Here is a 27,654-nt window from a genome sequence, read left to right on the forward strand (position 1 = left end):
AAACAACCATTAGTGCCCACAATGTTAGGACAAAACACAAAATCTTGCTATTTGAAGCATACAGCAAATCTTTCAATGAACAATTTTATTACAAGAAAAATGCCCCTTGGCTTTTAGCAGCGTGCTTATTTTTTGGAGTAGCGTGCTTATTTTTTAGTCTGAGCAGATGGTAAATTTTGTCTTTGTTTAGTATATACTACGACAACAGGAACAGATTCAGAATTTTTGTTTAGGGTTGACATGAAAATGTTTAGAATGACGTCACAAAGTTACGTGAATAAACAAATTATCTTGAAAACACCCATTGTCCTCGAGCAAAGAGGTGCGCAAACATGCGGCTAAAATCCAGCCTATCGCGCGTAGCATAATACAATGTATTTGCCTGAAATTGGCAAAGTTTTAAATTAAAAGGATATGTGACATACAAGGTACGACCGTACGACTAATCAAAACAACCTAATTTAACAGAAATTAAACTTATGAGTCACACGGCGCAACATGTTATAATACTAAAGCGTCTATGGGATGAACAGATTGAATTAAAATGGATAAGAGTAAAAAATCTTGTATATACGGTACATTTGAAGTATATTTTGAGGCGGACATGGGTTGATGGTCCTATGATGCCCTATGAACATGGGCGCCCGCACGGGGGGGCAAGCATGGGCGCCCGCACGGGGGTGCCCCCCCCCCCCTTGAATTTCAAAATGTGATTATTAGTATTATTTGTAAGTGTAATATTTATTATTTATGAAGGTTAAAAATATTATACCGGTACATTATTATCCATTGCCCCCAGTGGCGTATTCAGGGGGGCGAGAGTTCTTACCCCCTATTTTGTAAGTGATATTATCGTTTTTTGTTCGTTTTTGTCATGGTTTAACAAAGTGTTCGAAGCGGCGTGCTTTTTTTAAGTAATTGGGTCACGGTCACGCGTCTTAATCTAATGCGAAACCAAAATCGAGCGCAGAACGTCGTTTTTCGTCTTTTGTTTGGTCGACCGTAAACGATGGATAGTTTTTCTCTTTCGTTATTTTTTTAGGTTGACTGATTAGCAAGTGTGTATTCGACAATTGACAACACTAAGCCAAACCTTCTTTCTGTTTTTCTCGTTAAAAACGTCGAGTTATAGACCAGAGGTTCCCAACGTGGGCGGTACCGCCCCCTTGTGGGCGTTGGCGACTTACAAGGGGGCGTTTTGGGTCTTTTTCTAATTTGGGGGGCGCTGAACGCACATAAGGGGGCGTTACAAGAAAGTACTGATGGCAAAATTTTGTGAAAGGTTCACATAAAAATAGTAACAAACAGCATTGTAGGTAATTTTTAACCTTATGGCAACTTCCGTACTGCGAACTTGTAGTAGTTTCCCGACCATTGTTACGTAATAATTGGCTTTCTTATGTTAAGTTGTTGCGTTTCACCGTTTTATACGCGGCAAAATGTTTGTATATTTAAAGCAGGGGTCGCCGCCGGATTCGGCCAGCCGCGCCCCTTTGACAACTAGACATGGAGTTCATTTCAAATACTTTTTGACTATTTTACCTTTAGTACGTCGAAAATTTTTTCGAATGAACTTTCTACGTCCAGTTTGTTTACACACTTTGAAGCTGTTTCACGGAAAAACGGAAACGTATTAAAAAACATTACACATATATTTTTTAACATTTTTTTTGGCAATGTAATAATAAAAACTAGCAGGAAATTTAAAAGAAATGCCTGTATACCCCCAAATAATCGCGCTCGCTTCGCTCGACAGGTGCGCCCGGACTTAAAAAGAAAAACAAACACTACATTATCTATTTAGGTTAACGCGTTTTACACTTTTCATTAGTAGTATGGATGAAAAAACGGAGACCTTTTTAAGTTTGGTTGGTGACTAGAAAAGGTTGCCGACCCCTGATTTAAATTCTTGGTGCAGAAAGTTCAAATTTTCCTGGTAATGACATAACCTGGTGAAATAATGTATCTATAAGTTCCCATAGTAAATGTATGTTAGACAATCTAAAATATGACCGACAGCTTATCGAAACAAAAGTGACAACAATATGATGTTAGACAACGATCAATATAGTACTTTACTGTAAAACAAGATGAGGGGGGCGATATGAAATAATATTGAGCCCAAGGGGGCACTAGTGTAAAAAAGGTTGGGAAACACTGAGTTAGACGGAGGATGTTTCTCGCTGTTCGGTCTCTGCGCTTATATCTGAAGTTGGTGTAACAACGGCATTTGTTTAACTGAAGCAGATTCTTAAAAGGAGGTATAATGGTGACTGTCGTGCGCGTTTTAAAGTCTCCATTTTTAAGTAATGATAGTTAACGCAAAATTATGCTCTTTAAGCATACTCTAAGACCACGTGCTAAGTGTGCAATGGACAAAACTTATTTCCCCTCAACCGCTGCTTGTAATTTAGCTGACTTGGCACACAGCTCGACGCAGATGTTGGGCTAATCGTGGCATAATAACACCCGGAAAAAACGATCTTCGTTTAGTATTGCAGGTGGTGAAAGGCGTGCTTGTAATTTAGCGCTCGTTCCGTTCATGGAACTTGAAAACTGCGCTGCTGATAGTCGTGTTATGTATGATTCTACAACTATTAATCACACATATTTCACGGTCTTGGTTTATTTTTTCGGCCGAAGTTAATGATTGCACACTGGGGTTTCGCAGCTGGCGCCTGACAGGATTGTTAACGACGCACGTGGTCGCTTTTGCTGGACGTATTTGGCTGTTTCTGATTAGTTTTTTATCACGTCTTGCAATCACCATTCTATGACGTCATACTGTCACTGTTTTATGACGTCATTATTCATTAACGTCATACGAAAATAGGGGAATTCCCTAAGTTGAAAATTCAGGACTCCCCCTTTTTAATTTTCTGGTTACGCCCCTGATTGCCCTCCCCTGGAAAAATTTATGCGGGCGCCCCTGCCTATGAACAAAAATGATTTGATGGTCCTATGAACAAATGAGAAAAATAAAACTCTTAGCCACCCGAAGTTTAAAAATGTTGTCATGGAGTTCGACCATTGCACTAATTTCGTGTACGCGTAGCTCTCCTGGGTACCGTACTTTGGTAGCGTCCCTATAAGTGGCCATTTTTTCTTAGGGTAAATATCTAGAATTACAATAAATTTAATCTAGAAACATCTAGATTTTTTATAGAGAAATCTAAAAAATAATCTAAAAAGGATTTTTGAAAATATTTAATACATTTTGGCAAAAAAATCAGCATTTAAAGCTTACTGGTGTATAAAGTTGCATAAAGGGTCTTACTTGAAGCTTTAGATCTAAGATTTTCTGTTTTATAAAATATTTTACTGAACATGACCAGTGACTGACATTTTGATTTCATACCTCATTATTTATTTTTTAATTCGCAAAATATTTAAATTTTTTAAATTACTGAAATATTTAGCCTGGATAGCGAATCTGTCACTAATTTAGATATGTAATATGTTTTTTACAATAATCGAAAAAAACATCTAACATCTAGATCAGTGATTCTCAACCTTTTTTAGAGCACGAGCCGCATTTCAGACCTAAGGTTTGCAAGGAGCCGCATAAAAAACAACAGTAGGCATATAATTAAAAAACATTAAGAAAGCAACAAGAAAACAACAAATATACATTACGCTAGCCTAGTCTAACTAATTAAAAGTGTTTGCCATAGCTTGTCGATCAGGACTAAATATATTGTGACGTAACAAACCACAAAATTATTTTAAAGAGCCGAATGGAAGTACCCGGTAACATTAGTACTTCGTACTCGGGATCCTTGCTGATACAATTCATAAATTCTTGATTTCTCTTACTTACTTTGTTGCAATTCTGCTACTTCTAACTAATTTTTCACTCGGTTAGAGAGCCGCCAAATGTACAGTTGAGAGCCGCATGCGGCTCTGAGAGCCGCGGTTGAGAATCACTGATCTAGATTGTATAATCCTACATCTAGAATCGAATCAAAACATCTAAATCTAGATTAAAATAATCTAGAATGGCAACTATTGGTTTATTACATTATAATGGTGATTGCATTCTGCGCCCTTTATAACCGTGCGTGTTTTTCGCGTTTATCTTTACTTCGACGCCCATGAGTCCAGAACAATCAAGCCAGAGGTTCTATCAAAACCGAAGTGGCACCCACTTTTGTTACGCTCTGTTTCTTTGGACCAAGGCGGAACCAACAACCGCGCTGGATTCTGGCTTTTGTAATAAAGAGACACGACAGTCGCAGTGTCAGCGTACGAGTAGTGCCAACCGTATGGGACGCCATGTGTGGCAATTACGCCTACGTTATGCCACGATCAAAGATAAAGATCCCGGCGAACCTCAACCAGGGGTTTCTGATTCCTTGTCTTCGTCGACAATACCCGCGGTCATACCCCAAATCGAACCAGGGAGAGCAGTCTTAAACGAATTCGAGTAGGCCTACGGTCTTACGAACCCGAGAGCATCAAGGAAATATGTTTAGGCTTATTGGAGAGGTGTCATGGAGTTCGACCATTGTACTAATTTTATGCACTGTGTTTTGGTGTGGCACTCTTAAAATTCAAAATTCTACTGCCCTGCAGTATGCACTTTTGCTAGCGTGCGTAAGGCGCAGTAATTTTTGGTTTATATTGGAATGGTAATTGCATTCTGTGCCCTATAAATTATATCAGTTGGAAGAATACTATTCGGATTAAAAAATGTCTTTTGGCATCTTTTGTGTACTGTAAAGCATAATTATTATAATTAGGTAACGGATGAATGCTAGGTTAACTATTGTTTCGTAATTTCTTTAATTTTCTCTGTTTTCAATAGCCTGTATACAGTTTATTTTAGGGAAGCATAAGCGGAGGTGTAAAGGAAGGAGAAACACAGGCATTAAAAACATATTAAACAGTTTATGAAGGGTGTATAGGCGGGGGTATCCAACTCGCGGTTCGCATTATGTTTAGGCGTGGCTCACTAGTCATTCCAAATTCAAGTATTGTTTTTCTAGAAAAATTATTACAATAATATTAAAACTTGTAAAACAGTCAGTATTTGACGTACTTTCATAGTTTTTTTTATAACTATGAGAAACCGAGTCCAATACCGCATCTTAACAGCCATCGTGCTTCGTACACTGTGCAACCATCAGAGTTATGTCGGAGTTGTTCGAGTTCTGTGATTTAGCTCTATCTATACTATAGTATACCTTTTTGTTAACTATTGGACATTTTTGGCGAACTTCATTTTTCTTAATCATGTTATTGACCGTTTTAGAAATATTTTCAGCTTAAATACGCCGTTTGAACTCAAGTTTTCGCGCTTTGCGCAAACAGCCTGATATTTATTCGCATATTTGAGCGCGAGTTCGCTCGAAATGACGTCACGATATAGCACAGCTTATAACGCCATCTTTATAAATGTCTATGGCCCTAATGAAATCCTAAATTCTCCCCTGGTTTTATGTACTTAGCCATTTTTCATTTTAATTTAATAGATTATGCGGTCCATTGAAAAAATTATGTAGCAATAAGGTTGGACAGTTGGACACCCCTGGTAAAGGATGACTGTTTTTATATCACCCTTTCTTTTATAAAGACGACAAAAAGTACTTCTTTAGGCGAGAGTTAATTTACTCTTAGGTCGAGTAATAAATCACGGAGTGAATACTACCATTAAATTCTTATTTCCGTATTTTAAAAGCCGTAACAGAGATTGACATTTTAGTTTTTTAATTCGCAGAATTTGTAGTTATGGCTTTTGCGTCTAACGATGCTTCGATCGCAATCGTTTTATGAATCCTTAGTACCGGAAGATTTGTCATTTTTCCAAATCCGCCTAATATTATGGCTTTGCGCAACAAAATAGAAACAAAAAACTAAAGGAAGCATCATGGTCTTCAGCGAAAAATTATTGCACATGCGGGCAACAAAATCATAAACTAGACACAAGTTTAAGAGCATAAAATAAGCACAGCAGTAAATCAACGTATTCAGATATCACAAATTATATCGAAAGTAGTTTAAACAGTTATCTACCGTTTGGATATTCGTAGAATAATTGAGTGAATGACCTTTTATTTTCGTTGCAAAAATGCTGAATATCTTGCTACGGATTTAAAAACGCAACGTCTAAAAATGTGAAAAGTCAAGTGTGAAGAAATACAAATTTTGCATACTACCGAGAAGGCACTGCGTTGCGGTTTAAAAAGGGTGAATACCATAAAATACCTGGCGTGCACTTCGCAGTAACTTTTAAATAAACGGGACAGCTAATACCTCAGTTGTTATCACACTCCCGGCACCACGTCATATCAAAAGCACAAAGAAAAAAAATATGTTTGAAGAAGGTGTGCTACTGGGCGATTTCATGAGGAATGAGGATGTATAATTTCGAGGAGAAACTGTACGCTAGTTAAGTGTCATTTAAATTTACTTTTACATGCAAAAGCAGCTTCATTGCTAATAAATTACAACCTAAAAAGGCACTAACGTTTAGGTTTACAGGTTGTCTGGAGATTGGTTTTGTTTAACAACAACAACAACAACAACAACAACAACAACAACAACAACAACAACAACAACAACAACAACAACAAATATTAATTCCAACTATAACGACTTTGTCCAAATAGTATAGAGTGGTATTCAAGATACTAGATTAATATACAGTATTACCGAATCGCAAAGATATTTCCTGATAAATAAAAACTTTTACTTAAAAAAACAAGTTATATAGTACGTTGCCAAAATCGCAAAATAATTCCACTCAACTACAGAAACAGCTTAGCAGTCGGATTTTTAAATCAACGAGCTATCACAGACATCGTAAGTTTGGAGGTGAAAAAAATCGAATACCACAGTAAGTAAAATTAAAACAAAAAACACAAGCGATGCCGCTAAAATATCATAGTGTTGTGGAAATAACGTGTGAGAGCCCATGAACAAACAGTGTGGGTCCACATTGGTCGCTGACGACTGTCAACATGCGTAAGTACTCTTCGTACTGCTGCTTGTCACGGGGTGGAGCTGGTAAGTATAGGAATGTAACGGCCGTTGTCGAATGCTGTGATCGTATAAGCGAGTTGACTCTCTGAAGGTAATAAAATAAATAGCTTTAAAGCCGAATACTGTGTAACTGAAAAACATTTCGAATAAACTTGGGTAGACTATGCACGGATCTCTAATGTAGCTTGATAATAAATTGCAAAGCCAAAAAGGTCGAGTAGATCGACAAGTAGATCGACTTACATTAACTGAAGATGATACAAGCTCGTATCGAAACGTCTTAATCAAGGTGATTTCGATCTACTCGACCTTTTTCGCTTTGGAATTTATTATCAAGCTACATTCGAATAACGTGTAACGTAAATGAGAAATATCAAATACGAAATATATTACGGTTTTACAATTCGCGTTAGTTGGGAGACTTTTAGTTAGCAGCATAATGGCTGGTGGTTGTAGTTGACGAGGAACGAATATCAAAGCCCATACAGAAGGAGGTGAAATATTTTAAAACGTTCAAAATATGCCACCTACTTCTGTATGGGCTTTGATATTCGATCTACTTTCAGTTAGCCTTTTAATTAATTTATTTTTTTGCTTCATGTTGTTTTATTCTTTATTTTTACGAAACTCTAATAAAAAGCATCCACACATATTACATTTGTGTGATTTATTCTCCCCACTATAATATGTCGATTGCCGTGCAACTATTTTGACAAACAATATTTTAAAAAGGGTGGTGTAACTGTTGAAAACGCCTGTCATTATATAAACTTGAAAAAAAACATAGTTTATTACCATAATTACAAGTGAGATATATAACATAACCTACTTTCGGCGGAATAAATGTACATAACCTAATTTTTTTTATTATTAAAACCAGAGCTGCGAAGCCTGGTAAAAAAAAACGATTCCAACTCCGGCCGATAAAATAAAATCGAGTCCCCAGCCCCGAGTCCAGTCGTAACTAAAAAAAAGAAAGACTAAAATAAATCGGCTATTTTATATTGGCTAATATCAACGACAAAAAAGGTTAACACATTTAACCAGGCTGGCAGAATATTGAGTTGATTTCCTGTATATTGAGTTGAATTCCCCATTTCTGTTAAATGTACAGGTATAACATTCGCATCGGCATATTAAGGATGTACCAGGCTATGCTTCTCCCCCTAAGGTCTAAAGTATATTTTTGGTTGTTTAATTATGCAAATGCAAAAAGGCAGAATCCTGCCAGCCTTCTGGTGACAAGCATTTTTGGCGAAAATTCTTCGGTTTTTGGTCGCGCCCCTAAACTTAAACAATGTGTTCGCCAAAGGAATGTATGAACCTAGCCATGTTTTGGTGATAAACAAGGCTATAATAATAAAATTAGACAACGAAACGTAGCGCCCAAGGCGCAAAAAATTTTGTGACATTAAGTCATTAACAAATACATAAGGGACAAGTGAAGGTACAACCTGGGGCCTGGGGGTGTACGTACATGTCTGCTTTTCTTGCTTTAAAAGTGTTACATAGATAAGCTGTTTTTAGGCAAACTTGTGTGAAAACGTGCTGCTCAAAACCAGATTGAAAAGCACGAAAAAATATTCTTTGGCTAAATTTCCAATTTATATTGCTCAAAATAATGATATTTATAATAAAATGTAATAGAAATTGTCACAGTCACATTGCAACATGCCCCATAGTATGCATTTTACCTTTGGGATAGATTTGTTGAAAACAAATACACATAAACGTAGCAACACCACGCTAAAGTTCGCGCGAAGCGTGAAAAGTTTTTGCATTTGCATAATTAAACAACCAAAAATATACTTTAGACCTTAGGGGGAGAAGCATAGCCTGGTACATCCTTAATATGCCGATGCGAATGTTATACCTGTACATTTAACAGAAATGGGGAATTCAACTCAATATACAGGAAATCAACTCAATATAGCAGTACTTGCCAATTCAAAGTAAAACTGCCAACACGTAACAATTGTATGATCAAAAGTGTGTACTTTTTAAAATAATAAACAGTCTATATGCCTTACACTGGCTTTTTCTCACTAAACACTGTGCTTCACACTACCTTAACTTTTTTCAAAATGACACAACAAAATTAATTTCTGCCAATTGTAGTTTGTGTAATGTTATTACTTATTGCATATTTCCGCTTATCAAAAATATATGTGATTAAATATGTGTGGAAACAACCACAAGGTATTTTGAAAATTGGAAGTTGAAAAAAACTTCAAAAAAAAATTTCGAAAAAAAAGAAAAAAAAAATTTTTTTTTACTTTTTTTTTTCATTGAATTTTTTTTTGCACCAATTTCTTCGGTTTTCTGGCTGATTCTTCGGCCGACATAGTCGCCAAGTCGCCAGCATTCTGCCATACTGCATTTAACTTTGTAAACATTTCTCCCCCAACTGATGAAAAACATCCTTTAACAACGAAGCCATATCTAAAAATATGGTACCGTGAAAAGGCGACTAAGCTAATCTGCAATTTTAAGATGAAGTTTTAAAATTGTTTTGTACCCGACGGATCTGTGAAAGTTACCGCATCAGATATGGAGTGACAGATATAGAAAATAACTCATCAGTATTACAAAGGCCTTGTCCGCGGACTTACCCCAGACCTTGTGAGTTGTGAGTATTCAAATGAGTGCATGGCCTCGAGGTTGAGAAACACTAGTCTAAGTCTAGATTCTAGATTGTAGACATTAACATACCGCTAAGTATTTTGGTTTGTCTTGCACCAGCTCGCTTATGGGATGGGAAGCGTGTAGAGAAGATGCATTGATATCCGGAGAATGTAATTTGCTGGAAGACTGTATGCTGGTATCATCAGGTAAAGGACTTTCCACCGACTGGCTCGTAGATTCGCTCCACGTTACTTGGCGAATTTCGGCATTAATACGAACAGTTTGTAAAAATTCCTAAAAGACAATAAAATGACAGTTTAATTAAAGTCAAAATGAGAACGGTCTCGGTGGGCAGTAACTCATTTTAACTGGCCATTTTGTTTTAATAACTGTTTAATATTACGTTTAGTTATTAAGGAATGTTTTATAACAATTGTTAATCAGTGGCAAACCGAGGATATTTTTGTAATTGAAAATGGGTCTTATTACATCAAAGAAGAAGGCGGTAAACTGTAAAGCGTTCGCGCGAAGAATGATAAAATCACAATGAAAAAGTCGTATAAAATATTTTAAGGCAACGCGATAAATTTAATCGTTATAGTTTATAAAATAATTTGAATAAGACAGTTAAACTGTCGATGTTGGGTTCTTGTTTAAAATATGCAATGAATTTGTGCGAAAGTTGCGAAGACATTTGCAAAAAAATAACTAAGGCCAAGCCAAGTTGTTGAGAAAAAATAACAATTCAATCTCCTTTTTTAGTCATTAGTTGCCCAAGTCACGTCCAATTCGAGTAATTAATATAAAACTAATAGTTAAACATTTAAATTTGGTAAAGACGTCAGTGTACAGGCCTTATCTTAACTAAAAAGTACGAAAAACGCAACATAGAGCAAACATACTGTTTTACTTTTAGGACAAATCATCCATTTTTTATATTTTATAAAAATACACTTTATTTCAACCCAAGTCATTTTTTCCTAAAAGAATAAAAATAAGTCAAGTCGTGGAAAAATAGTGACCTGAGTGCACTTAAGTAAAGTCAATTCATTCACTTTAGTCATAAAAAAGGTACAAACACAGACATGCAAACGACTTGCCAAAACATGTTTTAGGTTAAGTCCTGAACCAAATGAGGCACAAGACTAGATTCGTCGTAATAGTTGGCAACTACAATATTCGGTATAAACTGCCCACCTCGAGCTCTTTATCTCCAGGAGCAGTGAAGGAAGAGTGTCCGGGCTCTACACAGAGAAAGATACGCAGCTTGGTCTTCTTCTTCCAGCATGCGGTCATATTAAGGATGCACGCCATTTGCATGAGAAAGACTGACGTGGTGTCGAAGTAGGATTCTGATTGCGATGACGTCGATTGCTGCGCAAGTAAAAGGCTACACAGTAAAATGACCTGTCTGCTACGAACACGCAAAAGAACAAATTTGTTATTTTACAATCAGATAACATAGAGGATTGGTGTAACCCCGAACCCAAATTACATGATTATTTAAATGTTAAAATCTTTTTACGAGGTTCTTCCGATCCATTGTGTCATTTCTATCCAGTTTTGAAATATATTAATTAAAAGTTAAACTAAGTACTGTTCAATGGAAAATATAACCACCCCACAAGACACGGCTTTTGGTGAGACAAAATTAGCCATTTTACACTACATAATCATTTAGAAAAATAAAATGTATTGCTTACTGTTGCCTTTTTATTGCTGAGGATGGGTTTCAGGAAGTTGACTGGCCAAACATCGATGTAATGTACGCAGCCTTTGCTTTGCTTTACGGCCGCTTTATCAAGCTGCATAGAATTAGTGGTTGATCAGACATTTCGATCGCTTACTTTTGTGATTAGAGTTTTTTTCCAAAGAGACCTCATATACAATATTATAGCAGGAACCGACAATGTCGCACACGAGGTAATTATTATATGGTACGTCAAGTGATTTAAGATTTAATATTTTATTACTATTGTAAATTAAAACTTTGCCTTGGCCGGACTTATTCAGATTTGATCGATTAGTTTTAGACATTGTTATTTGTTAGTGTTGTGGTTTAAGGCAGTGCAAAATCGACATAAGCAGGAACATCCTTTTTTAACAAACAAAATCGCTTTATAAATAAAATATCTTAATCCAGATAACCCTCCAAAATGTTTGGAGCTTTTTAAACAAAATACTTAAAAAGTTTTACCATTTTGAAAGCAAATTAAACGCATTTTCGTCTATATCCGCTAAGCCAATATAACTCGATTGCCTCAGTAAGGTATGAGGGGTAGCGCGTATGCTAAACATAATGATAAAAGTAACCGGTTTAAACCCCAAAATTGTCGTGGGTTCCGTAAAGGCAACAAAACAAGTTTATCAGAAATATTTTTAAATGTATCAGATTGCGATTCACTTTTTCAAAAAAAGGACACAAAAAAATGGTGGCCGATTTACCAAGGGTTTGTAAGCAACACGTACAGCATACTCAACCAGGTTACTCTTTATGGCAATACAATTGAAAATTACTACTTGGTGGTTTAATATTACAGATATTATTAGCAAGCAAAGGTAGATTTTCTTTCCTTGTTATTAATCAAGTCACAAGCTAGACAAGTCATTAATTTGAGCTTTCAAGTGGATCTCAGACCTAAATAAACCTCTCTTAGCCAAGTACTGCACCATTTTTAACATAAGTAAAGCTTATAATTGTTATCATGTGAGTTATATGCAGTTTGGTTTTCTGCAATGTCCATTAAATTCAATATAGAACTTTCCATGACGATTGGGGGACACCTATCCTCGGCCGTCTTAGGGTAGACATTTAGGCGCCCTAGTTTGAACGGTGCCGTTATGGCGTCGCTGTTTTGCCATCGGACTGTTTGTCCCTGTTTGGGGTAAGTGGCGGGTAAAGGGTAAGGTTAAAATATTAGGGTTCGTGATTATTAGAGGAGTTGGTGATGAAGTTAGGGGTGGGATTTACACGTTAATTCTTCTTAAATAAATTGATTACTTAGTATATGTCAGTTTTGATGCACAGTAACGCGCTAGCTTTTGTCAGACTTTGAAGAGCATTCGCAATTGTATTATTATTTAAATACGTAACCATTTAAAATACAATTTTCAAGTATCACTTTTTAGCTGATTCAACATTTCTTTCTTATATGCTTGAATATTTTATTTTATGTTTTATATGCTTCCATATTTTTAATTTACCACAAAAAATATTTCAGATAAACTATTTGCTTGCGAAAATTTTGCAATAATATCATAACTGCAAACAAACAAAAAAAGCTGCAAAAAAAAGTAACCGGTTTAAACCCCAAAATTGTCATGGGTTCCGTAAAGGCAACAAAACAAGTTTATCAGAAATATTTTTAAATGTATCAGATTGCGATTCACTTTTTCAAAAAAAGGACACAAAAAAATGGTGGCCGATTTACCAAGGGTTTGTAAGCAACACGTACAGCATACTCAACCAGGTTACTCTTTATGGCAATACAATTGAAAATTACTACTTGGTGGTTTAATATTACAGATATTATTAGCAAGCAAAGGTAGATTTTCTTTCCTTGTTATTAATCAAGTCACAAGCTAGACAAGTCATTAATTTGAGCTTTCAAGTGGATCTCAGACCTAAATAAACCTCTCTTAGCCAAGTACTGCACCATTTTTAACATAAGTAAAGCTTATAATTGTTATCATGTGAGTTATATGCAGTTTGGTTTTCTGCAATGTCCATTAAATTCAATATAGAACTTTCCATGACGATTGGGGGACACCTATCCTCGGCCGTCTTAGGGTAGACATTTAGGCGCCCTAGTTTGAACGGTGCCGTTATGGCGTCGCTGTTTTGCCATCGGACTGTTTGTCCCTGTTTGGGGTAAGTGGCGGGTAAAGGGTAAGGTTAAAATATTAGGGTTCGTGATTATTAGAGGAGTTGGTGATGAAGTTAGGGGTGGGATTTACACGTTAATTCTTCTTAAATAAATTGATTACTTAGTATATGTCAGTTTTGATGCACAGTAACGCGCTAGCTTTTGTCAGACTTTGAAGAGCATTCGCAATTGTATTATTATTTAAATACGTAACCATTTAAAATACAATTTTCAAGTATCACTTTTTAGCTGATTCAACATTTCTTTCTTATATGCTTGAATATTTTATTTTATGTTTTATATGCTTCCATATTTTTAATTTACCACAAAAAATATTTCAGATAAACTATTTGCTTGCGAAAATTTTGCAATAATATCATAACTGCAAACAAACAAAAAAAGCTGCAAAAAACTTCACTAACTATTTTGCAATTCCAGTTTTTAAGGTTCACTGTTCGATCAAACGCGACTTTCATTAACCCTAATGCTTATAGTCAAACGACTTACAGCGTCGAAGTAGCGAGCAAGGCAAACGTTCTTGCGTAATTTCAATCCATCTTGAATTATCGCGACGTATTCGTCGGCCGACAATCCGTGATCGCCATCGGTAAGCTCATCGTCGATGGCAAAAGGTTCACCTGTTCCGGCGAAAAAGTTCTTCGACTCGAATGCCGCGTCCTCTGCTCGCTGGTCGTCGGTGATGATGGCTGACAGTCTGGAACTGCAAAATCAATCTTTTCAATATGTATACCAGGTTCCTTTGGGAAGGTTTTTTCCGAAATCAGTTGGCCTCATAATATGTAGTTCCAGCAAGGTCAGGCTAGGAAAACGTCTAGCATGCGTTGAGGTTCGAACTCACGACATTCGTTCAACTTGAGAACGTCGCTCTACCAACCGAGCTACACAGGCTCAGAGGGAGAGATTAACGAGCGAGAATCGACCATCGACCGTTGCCTGCTGCATCGTATTTGAACACATAACTTTATATTAGGGGCTAACAGCCAAGATCAGGTTTGAGCCAGGAAAAAATTCAGCCATGAAAACCGCATGGGTAATACTGCGACCAGCCCTGTTAAAGTAGTACTGGCCAACTATTACGGCATACTTTAAACAATATACGGAGTACCTTCAAAAAGGTTTTTACCGAAATCAGGTGGTATAATCAGAGTGGTAGTGCAAGCAAGCCAGGACAGAAAAAAACTTTTTTTTTTCTGGCAATGTAATAAGATGCTTGTCGGCTTTGTTCCACGGAGTCTTGTTAAATACATGTTTCATAGTCGGATTTAGATTTAGAGTATGTAGAATGTACCCCGAAAGAAACCATTACACTGTGTCAAATCAAGGCCAGTAATTAGAAATATTATCCATACTATAGAGTAGGGATGGCGAAACCTTTTATCGAGCGGGTCACAGATACAAGCTTAGTTCTTACAAAATGCACAAGTGGGTCCTATATTTTATTATATGCTAAAAAACTTTGAAACTTTGGTGCAGCGTCGTTTTAAGTGTAGTTGTGTGGGTTGGTAATTCAAGGTTTTTGGACGATTTCCATATTCGGATCCCACGATTCACGAATATTAAGAACCTAAATAGTTATCAAATGCTGCAGCATTTTTTGAAGGGATTACTTGAGTTCACAGAAAACTTTTAGTCTGCGAGCTGTCAATTTTTTCTTTAAGGATCACCACCCTTTACATTTTACAGCGATAAACGAAATGCTTTTAGTTGGCTGCTTTTCTGCACGCATTTGTGAAGTGGAGTTAATGTAGGCCTACTCGTCACCCCCAAAACACTTTTGCACGACCCAAAGATTGAGTAATTGGGCAGCCCTGATTGAAACAGTATAGTGCTATCTAAATAAGAATTGTTTTTTGCATTTATCCTTTTCTGTAAATGATTATTTCTAGAAAGACAAGTGGGTCGTTAAAAATCTGTTGGGGGCACTTTGTGACCCGCAGGTCAATGGTTCGCCATCTCTGCTATAGAGTCTATAGAAAGGAACTCTTTGACAAGTGGAGCCCAAAAAACGAATTCGGAAAAAAAAAACGTTTTTTTTTAATTTTTATTTTAATATCTTGTCTTTTGCCGTGATTAACACTGTACGAGGGACGCTACAAGCGCTAATCGCGAGAAAAGTTGCTTGTCCGAATGCCGAAAAGGCATCTACCAACCGCAAGATTCCTTAAGGCCGTAGAAGTAAACTACACCAACCTGGTTCTTTTCTTTCTCTCAGCAAATGCCCCAACTTTTTCAAACGTATCTTGACAGAGGCAATCGTCGTAAAATCCGAGGACCAAAGTGTTTGGCTTCATTCCACCAAGACCTGAATTATTGACCAATAAAATTCGGCATATATAGCGGGTTTTATCTATTTAAACAGCATCACAAACTTTCCTGTTGTACGATTTTAAACGTATACAGAATTTTCTGTGTCATAAAATTAAAACGTTATTAAAAAACATTAACTTATATTAGGCAAAAAAACATTACTGTGTAAAACGTTTTTAAAGGCCACTGATCTAGCTAAAAAGGCCACTGATCTAGCTGAACAAAAAATATGCGAGACAAATTTAACCGACCAGAAATACGCAAGAGGTGCTCCGTGCCTTCACGTACGGATCCCGACATGGTAAGTTCGACAAACGCTTTCACCCCAAGTTCGTCGACGAGATTCAGCCAGTGTTTGTACTCGACCGTCAACACGTCAGTGTCCATGTCGGCGAGGTTTCCCAGACTTACGTGACCCAAGACGTATAGGCCTGTGGAAGATCTTGGGTAAGTTTACGATAAATTATTATCAACGCATGTTGCGATTCACATCGATATGTGGCCAATTAGTGTCATGCTAGTAGCATATCTAAAATACGTTTAATAATAAAAAGTCATTAGGGAAATGTTGGGAGGATGTAAAAAACAATCTATTTAAAAACTTGTCAACCAAACGAAAATTTTATACATTTACTATATATTTGTTATGTGTTTCCTGTTTTTATTTCAAATCATTAAAGACACTAGTTTCAAATCTGTCCCAGCGCCAGTTGTTACGTTTATTCGGGCCGCGGTCGCCTTACAGTTATGCCCTTTCTTACTGTTAGCATGCAAAATAGCAATTATAGTACACCACAAAGCTGAGTTGGTTTGGCTGAAAACTGACAACTTAGTCCACGAAAATAATACACTATAAACAAGTCTAAAAACTCTAAAAAGAGCAACTTAAATCGACATATTATTTCTTACCTGACTTTTTAATAGAGTTGATAAAGTCAATAAGTTGGCAACAAGATCTCGGGTTTTTTACCATGAGAAGGATCTGGGGTCTCCAGAACTTAACATGTTCCTTGCGCACGTCTAACATCAGCATGTACTTCCGAACCTGCAAACAGAAGCTCACTTTAACGCTTCTACAAGAACTTTTGACGTATTAGGTCCTACGAATCTCGAGTTAATTGAAGCATTACAGTTGACGATACTTTTTGTGCGGTTTTTCCTAAAATACCAATGGAATAATATATTGAAATAGTCCAGAAAACTGAAATCTCGCGCCTAATTGTTTTACATATCAAGCGCTGAAACCTATTTTTTTAAGTTATAAGCTATGTCTTTTCTGCTTTAACGTAACAGGTAAAGCATATTTACTCTTAAATGCAAATCATGTAGAAAATAACAGGAACATAGATAGTTTTTAAATCGAAGATTACACATTTAAATTATCGTGCAGCGAATACTTAAAAACTTAGTCAATTGTGTGGCTCAGACATGACAGGTGGGCATAAAACTCACACGAAAATTACCATGTTGGTAAAAATAAGGGCAACCAACACAATTAGTCATTACAAACAACTTATGTCACAGGGTTTTAAAACTTTTAGGGCCGGCCCGAGGAGAATAGGTTAAGTCCGGGGCCACCCATTTTTAACACAAAGGGCAACATACCTGTGAGAACTTAGGTAGGGCGGATACAGTTGTGTGAAATTTTATTAACTGGATTATTATTTAATATAGAAAATAAAAAAAGATATTGAAAACCAGTTAATGAGATTTATTTTAAAGTCTTTTAGCTTTTAAAATGCCCAAAAAGTTGGTTTAAAATTGCATTCGATGAACATATCCGTTTGAAAACTATAAATATTTTGTATTTTTGCTAATTAAGGCGATATGCTGATGACCGGAAGAAGTAACCCCGCGGGCCGCACGCGGCGGAATAACTGATTGGTGAATATCATTTACTAATATGTAGCAATAGCACCAAGACAGCAAGTGAAAAAAGTTTTAGTGTCAGTAAAACTTCAAACCCTTTCTCGTATCCCTTCACATCCGAAAAGTGCGGCGCGCCCGCAGTTTGAGAACCCCAACCTAAGCACAATTTTGTCGTCATCATACCTGGTGAAAGATTAGAGCCTGGCTTATATACCCCCAAGATGATCCTGGTACTCTGTAGTGGATTCCAATAAGAAGAAGAATGAGCACAAGGACGCTGATTGAAGTGTAGATTGCATTGATAAGAAACATCATCGTGATGCAACTCACAAATCCCAAGAGACAAGTTGCCCAGTTGAAATATTTAAAGGTCGGCCTGTCAAATAGATTAGGACTCGATAGAGAGTGTCAAATTAGCTTTTTACGTATCAAGGTTACTTACAAATGTAAAAAACAGAATTAAAAAATAAAATAAATTTACTCTATAACTCACGAACCTAAAATTAGGGGCCGAAGCCCATTCCAGAGCAAGGCAGGCCAAATCCGTGGCAGCGTAGGAAAAGAGAAAGAATATGGTTGCTATTGGAGCGATGGTGTTAACCTTGCCCGCGAACAAAGTCAACTGTACCAGGAACCAGGAAACAAGAACGGCTACAAGGGGGTTCCCGCTGCGAGTGGTCTTTGTCACAGGACGAAGTATTATGCCTGTGCAAATGTTACACAGGATTACGGTGGACTGAAATTTAAAAAAACTAACAATTTGCATATTTCTTTACGTAAACGGTTAACCACGTAACCATACCATGTCATTGACGTTGGCATGACACAGGGTTTGTTAATAAACACACATTTAAATCGCTTTAACTGGCTGCAAAAGGAAAGTTTACTAATAGCAAAATGACAAAAACGATAGTAACTAGTGGGCTCTGTGCGATCACATGCTTTCTATGATCTGATTACCGAAATCCGGCAAGCAATAAATAGCGCTTACTTTATAATATGTATAAAGTGCAAGCACGAGCTTAATCGGGCCAAGTAAGGCTAAAAGCTGTTTACTTGTCAACGACGGAATAAAAGAGTAAACCTTTTCCAAACTCAAGTTTTGTTTGCTTTGATTTCATCACACAGTTGCGATCAACCTACCTGGCTAAAACTGAACTGAACAGAGGCGACACTTATTAGTCACGAGTTAAGGGCTTTGCTGCAGTTATCATATCTGTGCCGCTAGCTAGCTAAAATATGCTTATTTAATTTGACTTGTAGTTTAAATTTTATACACAAACCCTAGAAATCCTACATAATGATTTTTGTTGTTAAAAAAAAACAGCAACTGACGAATTTTGTGCTTGCAGGTATTAACAGGTACTCACGACGCTTTCTATCACCGTAATTAATACCTTAAATGCATATGTAAAAACAGAAGAAAATATCTAAATAATCAGATATTTGGAGAAATTGTTTACCAAACAGATCATCCCGGGCAAGCGCATATAAAATCCTTGAAGCTCCGATTAAGCAGCTAAGGGCCGCAGAAAGCGACGAAGCAAATACGCCGATGGCGACGAATGGTTTCCACAAGTTGATTGAAAGCAAGAAGCTGTAGTTGCACTGCAGCAGGACCCTGGTGTATGGTGGAGTTTGTAAGTAGGTTACACAACAAAAAGCATCAGATATCGGTCACAAAGCCGACAAACTAACCTACATTTTGAATGCACTTAATTGCCCTTACCTGGTAGACGAAGCGCTGATAAGAAGAACAAGAAGAGTGTACACGATAAATGTGATAACACAAGCCGCTATGGTTCCAACAGGAATCGATCGACTTGGGTTTTTTAGGTCGCCTTAAAATGTGAACATAACTTTAAAATACCACTTCTTTAAAGATAAGGAAATGCAACACGAGATTTTTTTAATTCGTATCTATAATGTTAAAGACATATTGTAAATAAAAATACATCAAGCTAAAATGCCAATCACATTAAAATAATAAAACAGTACAATACAAGGCAAGGACGAACACTTAATCAATCACAATTACGAATTTTCTTGGGATTTGTATTTGCTTTCAAACTTAGAACATTATACCGGAAGTGTTAGTCACACTATATTAAATACACCAAACAATGAGCTACGCTACCGGATATCTAACGGCTGTGATGTGAAGCGACCATACGAAATATTGGAGATAGATGTAAAAAAAACTTTCTAATATGTCTACTGATAAGCGCAAAGTTTTGAGTTAATAAATCGAATATCTATAATGGCCGTACTTCCATTTATGTAAACATTCGCTGAGCAATACCATTTTATTGCACAAGCAGATTCATACTAGCGGGAAGTGTCAATCATTTTTATATAGGCAAGTCAGCTATTCCTTAAAAACCTTATTAAAGACAACTTATTGTGATTACATTATAATAATAGTATATCACACGATGGAATGGTGAGATATGATTTGGTTTTATCGTTTAAAAAGGAATCGTTTTTTGATGTTTATATGCAGCCCAAAATCAGGTAAAACATCAAAATTCCAAAGTAGCATTTTTACACCAATAGATGTAAATGAGGGCGCATGGTTACCTGACATGTTGGCACCAGCCATTATACCAGTGCAGCCGTTGAATAAGACAGCAAATACACTGATAAAGGTTTGTTTGGCTCCTGTAGTGTAGTCCACTGTAAAATTAGCTGTCGAAAATGCAAAAAACGAAGTAAGTTAAACACCTAAAAAGTATACTGGATATAAGAGGGTTAACCAAAAATATTTACACAGTAAATGCTATGCTGTGTTTTCAAAAAATACTCATGATAACACAGCTGTGTTAAAAAATAACATTGACAGGAAGAAGTTATGCAAAAACAACTATTTGATTCACTGACAAATTGCAGTAGCATACAGTTTAAAAGGCATTACTTTTGATATTTGTGGTCTAAGTTAAAATCAACTTTAATCAAATAATTGTGTTCAAAAACCATGGGAGCCACATAAGCCCCTTGTTATACATTACTGGAGGCAGCTTCTAAAAACACCTCTGGTAATGGGGATTAATCCAGAACTGGGTCACTTGTTGTTTGGCACCAAAAACATACTTTAAAAGTTAATCTAATCTCATATCACTAAATCATCCAATAAATAAAGCAACAGGCTAGATGCCTTCCAGCCATGGAAAACTGAATCTTTTATAGACTTATTCACAGCTACCGTCATTTGTTTCATTATAAACATTACATATTTCTAAAAGTTTAACATGATCTAATGGGGCGCCCCCTTTTGGGACAATTTTTCATATTCATATGGTGGGATATCTAAACATCTGTGTATGAAAATAAATTGAAAATAAATTGTTTATGTTTACCCACTGCCCCGCCTCCCTGACCGATTCGTATTAGTGGATCGACAAATCACAAAATCCTTCTAAAATGTTTACTTTTTAAGCTAACTTATTGTTTTTAACTCTAAATATATGTATTATCACTTTTAAAAATTAAACTGGGTTTAAAATTTGATGTTGTTTCGGTGACTTAATTTTTCATACTTTTTGTGTTATTTGTATTCTTTGCTAATGCGAGGATGAAGCAATTGGCTTCCCATAAAGTTAGTAGCACTAATCTAAAACATTCAAGGCACATTCCTAAGCACTCAATTGATACAAGATTTGATAATTTAGTTAAGGAATCTTAACAATGTTCTTGTTTCATATTAAGAATTCAAATTAATTAATCAAATTATACAAAAATCTCCTTATATGAGCCTTTACCCTAAATTTATTGAATTTTTTTTTCAGCAAATTGTTTACAGTTTAGTAGAGAAAAGTAACCAGACAAGATAGTTCATAAATAAGGATTTTTAAAGTTTGGACAATATGAGCTATGTAAAACATTGCGAACATCCTATTACGGTAGGATAGTGTAACAGGGTGGTCCATACTCAGGTGTACAATTTTTTTGCCCTGTTACTTTTCAAAGATGCTTTGTGGCGTCATCTTTAAACATTAACTCCCCAACCAAATGAAAATCATTGATCTGCTCCTGGCATGCATGTAGCCTGCTTTATGTGGCAGTGGCCTGCAAAGAAGAAATACTATGGCCTATGATGATGTCAACCTTGAACCACCCTGGTATAGACACTGATTAATTTAAATACCCATCGTGCAACAAGAATCCAACAATGTTTAGATTCCTCATCTAATTAAAGGAAAGTCATAGATCAATTTAGTGCTTAGAAATATGCCTTGAACAGATGATACTTGCGGCCTTTATCGAAAGCCAGTCTCTTCCTCATAGCATTACCAACAATAAATATTTAGCAAAAAGTCTGAAAAAATAGGTCACTTAAAAACCTAAAATTTTAAACATGGTTTAATCTTTAGGTCGATATGTATACAAACTAATAGGTATTTTATATGTATACACAGCATTTCAAATCACCATCCATGTGAATGTCAAAATTCACCCACAAGGGTGTGCCCTAATGCCACAACTCTTAACAAATATGAAAAACTTACGCAACAGATTTTCTGTCATTCTTGCACCATTCAGACCAGTATAATTTACCACTGAAACGTTGCACAAAGGGCTGGAAGTGCTGTTGATCATAGGTAGAGTGACTTGTAGTGGCATTTTTGCAAAGAAACTAAACATTAAACGTTTTATTTAACACTAAAAAGGGTGATTCTCAATCTGTGTGTCATGGCATACAGGTGTGCCCCGAAAGCTGATTATGTATGATGCAAAACTTTAGAAAACCAAACTATTCATATTGCTTATAAACATGCGAGCAAGTTAAAATGTACACTATCCTTTGGAAAACTTATAATATTAGGTTATTTTTACCTATTACTTTGTTATCAATGTTTTGTAAAAAGAGTTCTGCAAACCATTTCTGAGTTTTTTATTGTGTAGCAAGTCAAAAAAGTTACGAAAACGCTGCATTACAGTAAAGGTAAACTATTTACAACCATCAGAAAAAGTATTTTATTACAGTAAAATGGAAAGGTTAGGAAATCACATTTAAGTCACAAGACCTATTTTTTTTGCCTAACAACATGGCTTCCCAACTGTTGTTCAATATAAATTTTGCTTACCTTACAATTATTGAAGCAATAGAGACCATAACAACAAGAAAAATAAGGAATGTAGTTTTAGCATAAATGTCTGCACCAACAAGACACACTATAAGGCATAGAAACAAAATTACAGAGCCGTACAAATAATTCCACCACTGTCCATCAGGAAAAATACCACTGTGGAAAAATAGACAATGTTCTTCAAGGTTTTAATTATTCTGCTTAATATCATTAAATACCAACAAATTTTTATACAGTGCGCTAACTTATTCCATTCGCTGAAAATATTTAGTACTTGCCCTTTGTGATAATTTAAATATGATATTTTTATATGAACAAACAGTATTACACAAAATCTGAAAGAATAGTAAGCACTTAAAATGTACAGTGACAGCAAGATAATTTTGTCTACTTTTTCCAAATATACTCTACATATTTGAACACCATTGGTGGCCTACTTTTGAGTCCTTTTCACCTAGGGCTTAGCAGCACCACTAATTTAATGCCTGGCATAACACAGCTCTTAAGTGTGGTGTTGGAGCACTTTATTAAAAAAAAATTTAAAACACAATATGTCTTCTAAACATGTATTAAATTTTAAGAAGATTTATAAAAGATGAAAAACATTAAAATATACAGTCTTTGTCATGTTACTTACGAAGTTAGTTGTCCAGAAGAACCAAAGAATGAAATAAGAGCTTCAACAAGGCCGAAAATATACAAGGTTGATGATGCCACATTAGCCAAAAAGAACATTAAACCTATTGCTCCTCCAAATTCTGGTCCTAGAGCACGACTTATCATGACTTTCATGTAAATATTAGATTTAGATAGGTTAAGAAAAAGTTTTGTTTTTTTCTAAGGATGTTTATGCAATATTTTAATGAACTAAATAAAATAGAGGATAAATTCTTAAACTGTACATAAGTAGGATACAGTAAGCTCCACCGCCTTCAATGGCTCCATTAGTAGAAATGGCACAAATTGAAAGAACTGTTAAAGCAATAATTGCATAAGCAAGAATAAGCATAGCCAAGCCCTCCAGAATACCAGATTGTCCAACTATAAAACCCATTCGAAGGAAAAGAATGACACTGAACATTGATAAACAACATGGTATAACCACACCAAAAAACGTTGATAACTTTCTTTGGCCAGCATTATCAGTGTCCTAAAAAACAAAACCATTTTGTAATATTGTTAGGTGCAAAAAGTTAACTGATATACAAATAATCTCCAGCACATTTAAATAAGTTTAAAAAAGACAAAACAATCTACGAGTTCCAAATTAGTGACTGTGTATGTATTTTCAAACAAGTTGTTTTATTAAATTGTTGCTGCCAGGTGTTAATTTTGTTATCCAAAGTTTTGAGGACCTATAAAAGTTGCCTTTTTCGGATGGAATGACACTCAACATGCGTAATACAATGCATACCAAAAACTAAAAAATTGACAAAAAATTATTTTGGTGGGAATTTTATTTGAGGTTGGCAAGCCTGTCAATTAACCGGTCAAATACGGTCAATTGACCGCACTTTATTTAACCGGTCAAATACTCATATTAGATTCAAATGATTTTTTAAGAGTTGTTTTGTGATATGAGTTTTTAATAATCTTGATTGTAACTGTTTTAAAGAATTCAAATTAGGGTTTACCTGATGCAAACACATGTTCTGTGGTAATAACAAAGCATTTTCAATAGCAAAGTAGATTTATTTTGTTTAGAATAAATGCATGTATATGATGAATCGTGTCTGTCATAAAAGGAAACACTAGTTGGGGTATATCGCAATCTCAGCCTAGAAATTTAGAAAAACCAAATCCCTTGTCTCCAGTTGACCCTGGTGATGATTTACAAATTCAAAAAAGTTGTGACGAGGAGTAAAATTTTTGTTTGCTTCATGAATTACTTGTTGTTAAATTTCGGTAATAAACTTATTGACTTAACCTGGTGATTGTAGTAATAGAAAATATTACTACAATACTGATATAGTATTGCTTGCAGGATGAGCATGGTTTATTTCATGGAATTTTTTTTTTGTTTTACAAACCATTGTACTGGAGCCAAAACGTTCATATATTTATTTAAAGATCAAAAGGTTTATTTTTAACTTCCATTGCATTTTGATAGTGTGTATAGTAACATTTTGATAGTGTGTATAGAATTGACCGGATTTTATTTGACTGGTCAAATACCCAACCCTAGGTGGGATATATAATTTTTACTTTGAAACCACTTAAAAATATATAATTAAAATAAAATATATATTAGAAACTTTTTTTTTGAATTTGGTAAACTGGTTCTTGAAGCAAGCAGTTCTAAGGCGTTAACATTAGACATTAGTGTCGTGGATTATTATTAAGCTAAATTTGCCAGTTGCTTAGTTGACATTTTTTGGTTAGAAGAAAAACCAAAAAGGCACAATTATTAGCAAACTTGCAAAATGTATAACATGAACAGGCGCGTAGGTTGACCGTTCCAAAGTGGGGTGTCCCGAATTTAAACCCCAGCCCCACTGGATAAGCCACTGTGTCACATGATCAGTAACCCAAATCACCTAGGGTCTGGGGTGTGTGTTATAAACACCCCTAGCGGGTACGGGCGAAGGCCAAAAAATTTTATATTTCGTGTATTCTAGCTAAAAACGGTAATTATTAGGAGCTTACGGCTGTTTAAAGTCGTCTATTTGACATTAGAAAAATTGCAACACCACATATTCAAGTCCTTTGTCTTATTCATGTCCGGTTATCAAGCAATTTCAATTGCGCGCGAAGCGCTATGGAAATGCGGTGTCAGAACAGCCTCTGTGACGTATTAATCACAAACTGTTGCACTTCAGTGTCAGCAAAATTAACGATGCTTATCACCAAATTTGGTGATATTTGTACTTTATTTCGCCGATGGTATGAAGCGTGGCTTAAAAATCGCCCTTTTTCTCTGTATAATTAGTAAACTATTCAGCTGAAACTGTGCAAGAACAACCATTTATTATCAGTTTAGCGGGAAGCTATAGTTATAGTTCGCAAACGTTTTAATCTATGTTTCAAAATGCGACGGTCAAATGCTCCTTTTCAAAATTGAGGCTAATAAAAATATTCAATAGAGCGACCTCCGGTGAAGACGTTTGCTGTAGCTTACACTCCTGTTTTCTACGTTATTGAGAATGTTTGTTTCAACAATAAAATATAGTCTTGTTATCAGGCGTGTTTGAGATTACTTTAGTCGGTGACAGGCGACTTCTAAATAAAACAATGACAACAACGGTGATTAGGCGTTGGCGGCGATAAACACTGACGTTTTTCAATGCCAGGTGTAATGTTGCCAATGTAACATTGCAGCAATCACGGTTTTAGTTTTGTTACAATTGTTTACTAAGACTTCAAAGGGAGGTGTCAAGACTCCCCCCCCCCCCCCCACCTCGCTACGCCCCTGAACATGAACTTACACATCACAATCCTAACAAAATAAATAACTTTTATCATACCTTGTTGTGTTCTGTTATACTGGAGAGTCGCACAGAACTATGTCCATTGTAGCGTTTTGAAGACACAGCATCAGCTATTAGCAAATCATTTTCAGATTCACTAGACCCTGACATTTTGGCCCATTTGCCTAATATTTATAAATTAAAATCCTTTTGCTTGATGTAAATATAATAAATATTTCTTCAAAGTATATTTACCGAAACTGTACAATTGTGCAAAACCTACCCTATTGTTGACCGTGATGCAGCATTAATGCTGATTATTTATTATTATGCACAAACGGCATAGTTTTTTAACCTGCATTGTTTTTGTCATAAACACTTAAAATTAGATTTATGAAGCATTTTTTTATGCAACTCAACATTGGTGGATAACAGATATATAAAACCCAGGAAAAGTCAAGTGTTGTAGGAGCTGGGCCAAACTCTACAGGTGCAACACTATAGCTTCCTTACCACATCAAATTTAAAAATAAAAACTTCATCATCCTGATATAGACCAGGTGTTGGAAATCTATAACATGCGAGCCATATATGGCTCTCTATAGGATGTAAACATTGAAACTAGGGTTCCTCTTTTTCCCGGATTTTTTCAATCCCGGGAAACAGGATTGAAAAATTAAACTTCCCGGGAATCCCGGGATTCCGACAAAAAAATTATACATAAAATTACGTTTTTTTTTATTTTAGCTCCAAACATTTAATTAAGCTAATTTATGGGCGTTCTTTCACTTATGTACGTGGAAAGTTATGCAAAAAACAAAACAAAAAAATACCGCATACCACAACTCACATTGTTTGGGTTAGTGTTTGGGCGAGGGTTGGTCAAGTATTATTATGTTTATTAGTAATCATAACGCTTGACCAACCCTCACCCAAACGCTAACCCGCACCCTAACCCAAATAATATGCCTTGTGGTATGCGATAATTGAAGACCGTTTTTTTTTATTAATTTATACCTTCATAACTGAAGTAGCTCACATTTATGTTCTGTAGTATTGCTTCTGCAATCGTACAAGACCTTCTTGTATTAAAGTCAGGACCCTTATTTTTTTTTACAAAAAAAAAGCGCATGCATGTTTATTGGTAGAATAAATTTAATTAAGTTTTTCCACTGTTAAGCGCGAATAAAGCAACCCAAGCAGCGACTTTCACATGGTTGGTACTACTTTTTTCTCTATATTACTCAAAAACGACAATCTTTTTTAAAGTTTTGCTATGTTGCCGAATACCCGGGATTATAAAAAAAACTTCCCGGGATTCGGGATCGTTAATTCGCGGGAAATCCAGGGAATTTCCCGTCGAAACATTCCCGGAGAGGAACCCTAATTGAAACAAGTATTAAATAAACACACAATATTTGGATTAGGGTGACAGTTTAGTGTTTGAATGAAGGTGGGTCAAGTATTATTATATTTATAATTTCTTTA

At 35.8% G+C, this 27,654-nt stretch overlaps 1 protein-coding gene across 1 annotated transcript; it reads right to left on the reverse strand.

The window, feature by feature from the left end:
- Positions 1-6,543: 6,543 nt before the first annotated feature.
- On the reverse strand, positions 6,544-26,398 carry LOC146164172 (solute carrier family 12 member 9-like). The gene is made up of 18 exons (XM_083381189.1): positions 26,224-26,398; positions 23,675-23,909; positions 23,397-23,544; positions 22,757-22,915; positions 22,178-22,305; positions 20,253-20,360; positions 19,402-19,513; positions 19,136-19,293; positions 18,170-18,377; positions 17,856-18,048; positions 16,713-16,848; positions 16,055-16,234; positions 15,687-15,798; positions 13,983-14,196; positions 11,313-11,414; positions 10,807-10,983; positions 9,697-9,903; positions 6,544-7,069 (listed from the first exon to the last, which is right to left on the reverse strand). Exons 1-18 carry the CDS (start codon positions 26,335-26,337, stop codon positions 6,884-6,886), a joined length of 2,877 nt encoding a protein of 958 aa, XP_083237315.1. The 5' UTR covers positions 26,338-26,398; the 3' UTR covers positions 6,544-6,883.
- Between the last annotated feature and the right edge of the window lie 1,256 nt (positions 26,399-27,654).

This window comes from Ascidiella aspersa, chromosome 2 (assembly GCF_963924565.1).
Source record: "Ascidiella aspersa chromosome 2, kaAscAspe10.2, whole genome shotgun sequence".
In the NCBI taxonomy this organism is placed as follows: Eukaryota; Metazoa; Chordata; class Ascidiacea; order Phlebobranchia; family Ascidiidae; genus Ascidiella; species Ascidiella aspersa.

Excerpts from the sequence above, each read along its gene's own strand:
- LOC146164172 (XM_083381189.1), bottom strand. The coding sequence starts at position 26,337 with ATGTCAGGGTCTAGTGAATCTGAAAATGATTTGCTAATAGCTGATGCT. Across the intron at positions 23,910-26,223 it reads GTATAACAGAACACAACAAG|GACACTGATAATGCTGGCCA; the intron begins GTATGATAAAAG and ends TTTGTTTTTTAG. Across the intron at positions 16,849-17,855 it reads AGGCTCTAATCTTTCACCAG|GTTCGGAAGTACATGCTGAT; the intron begins GTATGATGACGA and ends TTCTGTTTGCAG.